Source organism: Pinus tabuliformis, chromosome J (genome assembly GCF_031772625.1).
Source record: "Pinus tabuliformis cultivar Carrire ecotype Pingquan chromosome J, CPIR1, whole genome shotgun sequence".
Taxonomy (NCBI): Eukaryota; Viridiplantae; Streptophyta; class Pinopsida; order Pinales; family Pinaceae; genus Pinus; species Pinus tabuliformis.
In genome coordinates this window covers 1,320,936,689-1,320,947,327 of record NC_142295.1, presented here as the reverse complement: position 1 = coordinate 1,320,947,327, position 10,639 = coordinate 1,320,936,689, and the positions used below count along the sequence as shown (strand labels likewise).

Below are 10,639 nucleotides of genomic sequence, written 5' to 3'. Positions count from 1 at the left end.
GTACCTTTTCAGACTCTCTAAAAATGAAAAGGACCGAGTTATCTTTGTCGTTAGACTCGTTAAAATCATTAAATAGCGACAAACTTGTCTTTAGACGAGAACGAGTTTCACTATCGCTAGGCTCGTTAAAACATAGCGATGGGCTTGCCCGAAGGGCAAGTTATAGAACAAGCATATGTTATCCTCCTCAAGCTTGACAAAAATAAAGAGGTACTGGTCAGCAATGACTGGGGAAAATTGGGAGAAACTCAAGAAAACTTTGATGGTAGCAAGTCGCTCTTGAACATGACACTTTTCCTCCGTACCACAATCGGGTTGGGTTGTTTCATTCACCGGTCACATCACCATGGTCTCACCATACCATCCATATTTGGGGTAATGCTACCGATCCATCGCATAAGTGTCGCCATATGTTCAAGAGAAGTCATTCAGAGAAGTCAACCGTGTCCCATCCACTGCCGTACATTATCCTTCATCCTTTCATGACCGCCACCCTGAATCATATGTCCTCAGATCGTTTTCACCTCCATAAAAATCATTTACTCCGTTCCGTGTCACTGATGTGGGATACATCAAGGCCCTCCTTTGACGGATCGCTTCTTGTCGACATCAGCTCATTATCCAAGAAGTTGATCTAGGAACAACCCCTTCAGTACTTTGAAGCTTGCATGCCTCAATGGCAAGTTTCTCACTTCCGGCGATAGGTATACATCAATGACCTTCGACCGAAATATTTTGCGTGGTGTTCGACGCCAAGTCCTTTATTCACACCATGTGAATTGTACTGCAGTACCTTGAGGGTCATTATCATTATCGGTGATTCCTCTTGCGCTTGTTAACGGTTTACCTCATTGACCGGTAATCAAGCGATGTCTTTCCATGTTCGACTTCAGAACATTTCTCACATGGATCGACTTGTACTTAGAGTGAAGATCGAACGAGTTTGAAGACCCCGGATCTAGTTTCATCCATCCGGGCTGCGATATATATTCAGGAAAGATAAAGACATTGACATGTACATCATTGCAGCAGATAATCATCCTACCCAAAGGATGATAATTTCATCAAAATTATCAGTCTACCATCAGACGATTGTCTGTTCTATGTACAGAAAAATGAATTTATAAAGCAGAGCATGGGAATGCCCGCCTCAGCTAAATCATGAAAGCAGTATGAAAAATAATGTATTGTATTGTATCTTATTACAGGTCTCCTCCCAGCATTGGATGAACTTCGGATCCTCCTAATAAAGCATTTCACCCGATAAACGGCCTCATACTTTAGGGGGAAATTGTTATAGACATTTTTGTGCCTTACAGCTATAAGCATGAAATGTCCATAATCTAAGGGATCCAAAGTCCCTAAACATGTTGTTCCTACCCCTAGAGGAACAAGGCTAACAAACCACAGCAATTCACAGAAGTTCTCCACCAGAAACTGCTCAAAAACAAGTCAATTCAGGATCAATTCAGAGGCTCCACTAGCTGTCTGCGCTGAAATGCAGAGATTACACTGGCTAGGTGCACTGCAACGCAGGTAGAAGCACTACCAGGGTGCGCTGAGTGGGAAGTGACAAATGGCAAGTTCATTCAACGAGGTGCAAAGACCCTGGAAGCTTCCAGAATCTTCTCCAATGACACTTGCCTCAATGAATTCGACTAGTGATGAGTAAGAGGCTCTTAGTCTCCAAGTGGAAGCAAGAACTGACAGAGGGAGAGGACACTAGTCAGATCTCAAGCTGACTCATCCTCTCTCCAAACATCTATATATGGATCTCTCCTCCATGAGATCCAGGAGGCTGGAATTTTGTTATTGCAAAGAATTGCTGTTGGTTTGAGACTGGAATCATTGGGTGTTTAATGCTTTGAAGGGAGGTGAAGATAGGAATTTCATTTGCTGGGAAGGAGATGCTGGATTGGAACTCTCTTGGTTGTATCTCCTCCTGAACCTTGTTATTCATCAATAAAGCTATCTTGGTTTCTCCTATATACTGATGTATCTTTGATGTATGATTGCATTAGTATGTTTAGTTTATTTCTAATCCTGAACTAGTTATGAATATGAATCTGTCTTTGTGTAGTGTTCTCTTCTTGTGATCTTGCAGGGACCTGTTGAAGCTGGGCGAGCGAGAAGGCAAGTAGCTGGGGAACTCTCAAAGAGAAGAGAAACTGGATCGAGGGACAAACGGAAGACACCGATTAGTCCATCCATCTCTCTTCATTCTTAATTCATAAAGGAAGAATACTAGAATAGCTGTTTCTGTTTGTTGCTAAGGCACTGTCACACCTTAGGTGGATAGGATCGTCCTGCATAGGCATTTTCCCCCACAACAGCCCTAACTAGGAGCATATGCTACAACAAGGATTGGTACTTGTGGTCTATTGGAGGGAACTGTGAGAGTGGACCAAGTGTGGATAGTGGATTGGACATTTATGGTCTATTGGAGGACATCATGATAATGTCCAAGTTGGAGCTTGGTGTGCAACACTTTGATGGACAAAATTAGTTTCTAGAGTGGCAGTTGTTGAGCTCAAGGGTTGACGAACCATAGGAGAAGTTGAGAAACCCTAGACTTGTATGTGGAGAAGGACTTCTACAACAAATGATGGGTAGTCCTCCTAGCCCATGTTCATTGTGGGAGATGGACATCTTGCAGTGATAGGTGGCATCCCTCCGTGCCATATGTTGGTCTTCATTGGAGCAACGCAGGAAGACCATACTGGGTTGAAGTCCCTGAGTAGTTGAGGAGCAGCAGTGGGCAGATTGAGAGTTGTTCACAAGTGGAGCTATGAAAAAATCAGCAGGAGTCTCGATGTGTTGATGCATTGATGGACGAACGATCAACTGGTGAGTAGATTGATAGTTGAGGTTCAATGGTCATATGGACTTAGAACATTGATAGAGGCAGGAGCTGCAAATCGGGAGTCGAAGGACCGTGAAGGTACAGGGTATGACTGAGGGGAGTTGAGAGAGTCAACTACATTAGTTAGATGGTCAGAGTATCTTGTTGAGGGTGGATTGGCTGTCAATGGACTGACACCAAGCCCCAGTTTTGTATCTTGTATCAGTGGATGTATGAGGGCCATTATCCCTGGTACGAGAGCCCTAAATTGTTGTATTATATGTTTACTAATATAAGGAAGTTGGGTTGAAAATTGTGAAAAGTTGTCTATATTTTGTGTGCTAGTATATTTGCTGTTGTTTATATTCCACTGTGCAAAGTAGTTGTTGTTGAGATTCTTGGTTTGGTAGCGTCAAAGATTCTAAGATTTTATCCTAGAACCAAGATCGTGGAAAAACAACAGATGGGGCCCAAGGGGATTAAGAAGGCAATAGAGGGAGTGTTCTTAGGATTCCATTTAGGTTTGGAGCTTAGGTAGGGAGTATAAATATTGATCATGCTCATAGTTACCATCAAATTTTAGTGAAATAGCCATCAACTCCATTAATTTCAATTTTTCCTTCATTCATTTAGGAAGCCTTATTTGCCATTAGATCAACATCCACATTAAAGTTCCTTAGGATATGAAAGGAATGAGTACAAGCAAAGGAGAGGAGGATACCTTTGACTCGTTGGAGCATTAGACTTAGTGTGTTGTACTTAGGAACTAAGCTTGTTCTTAGGTGTTTGATGACAAGGAAGGAGTCTCCAAAGATTAAAATGTCTCTAACTCGTCGATGTTGGGCTAAAATAAGTGCCAAGTAGAGGCCATACACCTCAGCTTGATTATTGGATTTCCTTCCTAATCCCAAAGCATACTTGTCTACTATTATTCCTTTGGGATTGCAAATAATTTGTCCCCCTCCTGCCACCCCTTAAGAATGTCATGTTAAATCACATGAAAATGTCTAATTACTATGGTTTTGGCAAATGAAAGAATCCCAATGAATAACCCAATTATCTCGATTTGCAATGAGAAATCATCACTCTTCTGGAACTATAGTAGAATAAAATGTGTTGTCCCACCTTGTTTCATAAAAATTACAATTATATTAAGTTATCTTTGTAGGAAAATGGGAGAGTATACATTCTTTTCACAAACACATTAAATTTGCGTTAAGTGTTACATTTAACTACAAGACAAGAAGAAGTTACTAATTCCAACACTTCCCCATAATGAGTACATGTTAGTTAGGTATTTATCGTCATCTAGTCCTCTGCAACAAATTCTCTCCTAGCAATTGAAGATGATTTGTCTTTTGGTTCAACCAAGGACTTTCTTCTTTTAGAAATCATCAATTTGTAGATGTCCATGTAAAGAGACAACCATCTAGTTCAATACATGGGTGCCTAATAGGTTGCCTTTTAGGTACATTGTTCATTCAACTTCTTGATGAACTCTCACTAGTGCAACCAATTTCATCATCATTCCAAGAGCTCATCAACGCAACAAATGTACCCAATCTCGATTGACACTTGTCCCTTGAGTCTTATCTTGTTTTGACATGCAAAACAACCCATATACATGTTTTTGGTCCCATAACATCACCCTGAGTTGAAAATCAACATATGGCCCACTCATAGAGCATTCAATTGACACATGTCCCAGTCCTCCAAGTGTTAACAACTCCTTATACAAGTGAACAAACTTCCTGCCTTAGGGAAATATAATAAGTGGTCATTTCAAGGGCTCAACTCAACTATGCCATACGAATGTGCATCAATTGACTTCATGCTCAAGATCAAATGGTTAGGTCAATTAGGTGCACTTCCAAACGTTTTAGTTAAGTTGCACTCACATATTCATCATAGAGACCAAACTTGTCAACTTTGATGCATCACAAGTAGGGCCATTTGTTATCATTTTGAACACACCAAAACATCCTCTCTTTAGTGTAGACACACTGTGTGAACTATTAGCTGAGACACAAAATACAAGCTACCCATTTAAGATTGTCATACCAAACAAACTATCCATTTCAACACTGATATCACCTAGAGAAATGGGAGAGTAGGCATTGTTTTTACACACACCAAATATATGTTGAGTATTATATTCAACAAATAATTGTATATAATACATAAAGTGTGCCTTAAGATAAACTCAAAATCTTAACACATTAATAAAATGTCTAGACTCAATATCTCAACCATACACTAAAATAGGAGCCAACCAATTGGATAGAATCTCCCATATCCAAATAGATCCAACAATCATAATCAATATCTCAACCACACACTAAAACATGAGTCAACTAATTAGAGATAATCGCTTTTATCCAAATAGATCCAACAGTGTCTAAAACCTAGAATTCTCAACTTCTACAAAAAATTAGACTCAATATCTCAATCACATACCAAAATAAGAGTTAATTAATTAGAGAAAATATCTTATATTCAAATAGATTATCTCTTCTTCGATGGGGGTGTAATCCTAGAGGAATGTTTTTATTACCCTATTTTGAAAGGTGTGCAGCCCCTCCTTTTGATCAAATCGATTATGGTGTGGCATTAGTTTCGTACAACTTGGGGACATCGACTAACATCAAGTCGTTATAAATGCATGGGCGTTGGTAGAAGGTGGCAAGAGTATGTAGTGAAGTCTAGTGGTGGTGAGGTCATATCCTCACCTTGCCCTTTATGGTGTTCTTTGGCAGAGGTTATATGGTTTTTTGGAGTTTCTTCTTAGTATTTGGATGTAGTTGGGGTTGTTTTGGGTTTTTGTGGAGGTGTACTACCTTGGTTCGTGGTTTCCTTCATACTCATGATAGTGTTGGGCCAATGTTCTTCGTTCTCTTTCTTCACTCCTCAACGGGTAGTCCTGTGTTCGAATTGATCGTTGACCTTTCGAATTCAGCCCTCCAGGATCATGGATTTGCAAGTTTTTCATATTCCTTCCTTGTATTGGTTAGTGGATGTTGGTATCCTGGGAATTTCTCAATTTGGTTGTACTCTGGGGTTTTCTCCTTTTCATTTGTGGAGTTTATGTCAAAATTGGGTGCTCTACTCTCATCTTGGTTATATTCCCTTCTGTTTTGATCCTTGGAGGACTTGGGGTTTCTTTAATTTAGTTTGAATTGTTCAGTCTATGTCCCATTAGTATTGCCTTGTCTCAGTTTCATTAGTCTTTAATTTTTGGAGATATTTCACAGGATTATTGGGAGTATATCTATGTGGTTCCTGGTGGGGAAAATTATCTAACCCTGGTTCAATGTGAACAAAGTTGTTGGCGATTAGGGAACGATTTCCTTATGTGCTTCTTAGGTCTCCATAGGTTTTCCATCAGTCCTTTGGTGTGTTCTGTGGGTATCGGGTTTCTCTGTGTTTGTTGTCCTTGTTCACTTGCTCCACTCATTATGCCTCGACACCAACGCAAGGCTAGTCATTGAGGCGAATCTAGTTCTTCTAGGGTTTTTCGTCACATGTTGTTTACTTGGGAATCAGTTGCCTCTTATTTTTATTTTGTCCCTTTGGAAGTCCATCGAGAAATTCGACAGCTGGAGTTGAATGGGTTTGAAGACTTTCCCTAATTCTCTGACTCGGAAGTGGGAGGCAATGGTTTCTAATGGCTCCCAGACCCAAGAAATTTAAGGAAATGGTTTCTTACACTCACTCTATGTTCATCAGTGAATGGATACCCTCCTTCATATGGTTTTACGTGATTGACAAGTTGACAATTACAAGCCTTTTGCTGGTGAGGAGGATATAAAGTGCTTGCTCAAGGAGTGGTTGTTTTTTGTTTGGATGATATTGATGCACATTTACACCATGCGCAAAGCTACATTGTCTCAGACTCTAACTCAAGAGGGCTTATTGATCCTCTGGAAGATCCTCCTAGTCCTTCTCTTAACAATAATGTTGATTTCACAATGATTTCTTTTGATTGACAAGGGTCTTAAATATTTAGTTTCGACATGTTTGTGCTTCATGGCTTTTAGTCTTTAAATATTTCAGATATTTTTGAGTTTTGCTCCATGGTGGTATATGGCAGTGTTTCAGATGGTTTGTTGTTTTTTGGAAGCATTATATGCTCTGGCTCTTGGAATTACCACTCATACATCATAGATTGTTACTTGCTTATGGTTCCTGCAAGATGTGTATGTTTTACAAGGATGACATACTATCTCTTTGGGTTTTGGCATGGTGATGTTTCTGTCTGCAGGGGTGGCACATTGTTCTTGTTGGCCATAGCTTGTCTTCAGTGAAGCGCAATGTTGGATATTATGTTTTTACTATGTACTGTTATGTGTGTCGAAATGCCTCATTGATGGATCATATTATTGATTTGTTTAAGCTCATTCTACATAAATGTTTTATTGTCTCAGTGCTCAGATCTGTAACCTCACTCTGCTATGAATAGAAATGTTGTTAATGTTTGTACTATACCTTTTTTTATTAATAAAATCCTTTGCTTTCACTAAAAAAAATCTTTCTAAAACTTAGAATTCTCAACCTCTACAAAGTCAACAACTGAAATAAGAGAAAATCCATTAAATATGATAAATAACTTAATTTAAAATTAGATCAAATTGAAAACTCCTGCATTCCTACTTGTCCCAATCTCCTTTCCTACTTGTCCCAATCTCCTGCATTCCTATTTGTCCCAATCCTCTATGCAGGCTGAATCGCTGATAGCTTTCTTTCAAGATAGGTTTGGAGAAGAAAGGGGAGAACCTCCACTATTATTACGTAATTTCACAATAAGATAAAAATTATATAAAATATACTAAGTATTGGAAAATGACTAGTTTCACACGTTTGGCGAAAAAGAGTGACTCAAACTACAAATTTTCCGGTAGAATGGGACGTAATTTCTCAATAAAATAAAAATTATATAAAATATACTAAATATTGAAAAATGACTAGTTTCACACGTTTGGCGAAAAAAAGTGACCAAAACTACAAAATTTCCTGGTAGAATGGCTCGCTGTTAACTCAGTTTTTCTAGGCCAAATAACTCGTAGTTTTTATGTATATTTTGGTCGGTTGGTTAGACTTTGAAGATTTGACCTTGAATTTCATAGTATAAATATTACATCAATATCAGTTATATTATAATAATAAATTTCGATTTTATAAAATATTGTAATAGACTTTGAAGAATTGACCTTGAATTTCATAGTATAAATATTACATCACTATCACTTATATTATAATAATAAATTTCAATTTATAAAATATTGTAATGGGTAAATTTTTAGTTGAATTGAGGCTTCTGTGATCCATAATATTTGCAAGAATAACTTCTGCGTAAATCACATGAAGACAAATATTTGTAGACACCAACTAGTGTGGTTCATTGTGAGGACAAGAATAACTTGTCTTGACGATGAACCACATTAGTTGGTTCGAAACGCGTCGACAAATGTTTGTCTTCATGTGATTTACGCCGAAGTTATTCTTGCAAAAAAGGCAATTTTTTTTTTTCAAAATTTTGAGTTGGACGAGGGATGGTTCTTGAATCTTGTTTTTTGATAGTGGAAATGGATTCAGCACTCTCAATAACGTCTAAAGCACCTCAAACAATGAATTTTGACAGCAAAATTACATATTTCAAAATATGGCGAATTTCCTTAATTTCGAGCAAAAAAAACATAATTTTTAAACTGCTTTATTCCAATATATTTCCCCGTTCAAACTGAAGTTAAGATAGATGTTACACAAAGTAACCATGCCAATGGAGTAGAGATAAGCCGAAAGCCTACTATAATAAAATTTGACATGTTACCTTTAAAGAAATGGAATTGAATTAATATAGTAATATCACACAAACACAGTGATCCAACATCATCAACATAATAGAATTGAATTAATATAGTAGTATCACACAAACACAGTGATCCAACATCATCGACATACTGTCACTCTGTACTTGGATCCCGCTACTATTCCAAATCTCTTAATCCTTGGTGGCTCTCATGTTAACCAACAACCTACCTATCTCTAAATCCAGAGTGGCTCTCATGTTAACCAACAACCTACCTGAATGTTATTAAGACACGGCATTCTGCAACTCTACCACTGTAGCAGAAAGAATTAAAGGGAGTCCAAACAAAATGGAATGAATAACTGAAAATATATGGTAGAAAAGGAAAAGATGGAAGATTGGTGTCTGGCCGTTCCAGGGCTATTGGATATCTCCACGAGGAAATAGCATCAATATCTTTATTAGCTTTCATCCTTTACAGAATTCGAACCGAAGACTTCTAACAACCTTTATTTGATTGTATCGCGAATTTGTTCACGGTGGCTGTCAAAAAATGATGCCAGGCGGCGGCACCAGAAGCTCTATATTCGACACCCTCCCATTCCTACAAAAACCCAACACAACCTCTGTTGAATAAATTTCCTTTAAGACCCTGCACTTCACTGTACAAAATGAATATACTATAACAGAAACAAATGCTTACCATGAGCCGTGATTGAACGAAAAATTGCGGGGTTTTGCCTTCTTTTTCTCCTTTTCTTTCACCGGCCGCTCATCCTTGGTCTTCACAAGCTCATTGTTTTCGCAGATCATGTCTAACGACGGTTGCCACGACGTCACACGCCTCACAGTTTTGTTGCCGCGGTTTTGCTTATGATGCCATTCCTGCGCTGGTATGCGTCTCGGGTTCGAATCCGGCCGGACTCTCTTTCGACCTCTGGGATTCCAAATAAAGGTGCCGCCGCGTCCGATGGCCATCTCTTCTTGATTTTCCTTCTGCAGAAAATGAGAAGAGTAGGTAAAGGTAGCGGAAGGAAAGAGCCTGGGCGGCGGCAATAGCAGATACGTGTTCCCGCCTTCGAGCTCGTCATGGGCAGAGAGAATCGATCCCGAGACGTGGCGGACGCAGTAACGGGGATACAGATGCAGAAGTTCGGATATGGTGATGGACGGCGAGAAGTGGCGCGGTCGGCCGTTGGGCTCGATCACTCGAACCCTTGGTTGGCAGCAGTAGATCTTTCTGAGACCCATTGCGCTTCCCTTCCATGTGGTCGACAGTTAATAAATAAAACGCCTCACCATCCAGAATTTGTGGGCAAAATATATTCCACAAATTTGTGGATTTCTAGTTTGAATTGGGTAAAATCTTGATTTGTATTATTTAAATTAATTTTTTAATTGTATCAAGATTGGATTTCTAGTTTGAATTGGGTAAAATCTTGATTTGTATTATTTAAATTAATTTTTTAATTGTATCAAGATTTTCTAAAACTTTTAGATCTTCAATTTTGATTGTGAAAAATTTACTTGTCAAACTTGTGATTTCAATATAAAAATTTCTTAAAAAATTGACGAGTTCAAATTTTATTATTATAAAAATAATTCTCTGTGATTCTTGATAATGACATTAAATTTCATTATTACAAAAAAAAAAAACTTTTTATCAGATAACTCTTCCCTGATAAATCTTCCCTCATAAAGAGCCAGAGATTCTGAGAAATTCCATCATAGTCACGGGATTATCGGGTCTCCGATCAGTTGCTACCCATTTTAAGCTGACGACATTCATTCGTACGATCAAACAGTTCATGACATGTCATTTGCAGCATTCAATTGTGCTAGGAAAAAAGTCAGCTGCAAATTGAGTTTTCTTATTGCAAATAAAATATGTCAGTGGATCATACTTACGTGACAAAATGGTGATCAAATTATATTTTGATTCTTTTGAAAAATGTATTAATGTCAAGTAATGTTTTTTAATGGCAGTTGTG

At 38.4% G+C, this 10,639-nt stretch overlaps 1 protein-coding gene across 1 annotated transcript; it reads right to left on the bottom strand.

The window, feature by feature from the left end:
• Nucleotides 1-9,078: 9,078 nt before the first annotated feature.
• Nucleotides 9,079-9,977, bottom strand: LOC149232137 (uncharacterized). The gene is made up of 2 exons (XM_089376437.1): nucleotides 9,352-9,977; nucleotides 9,079-9,252 (listed from the first exon to the last, which is right to left on the bottom strand). The coding sequence occupies exons 1-2, from the start codon at nucleotides 9,897-9,899 to the stop codon at nucleotides 9,195-9,197; spliced, it is 606 nt and encodes a 201-aa protein (XP_089232563.1). The 5' UTR covers nucleotides 9,900-9,977; the 3' UTR covers nucleotides 9,079-9,194.
• Between the last annotated feature and the right edge of the window lie 662 nt (nucleotides 9,978-10,639).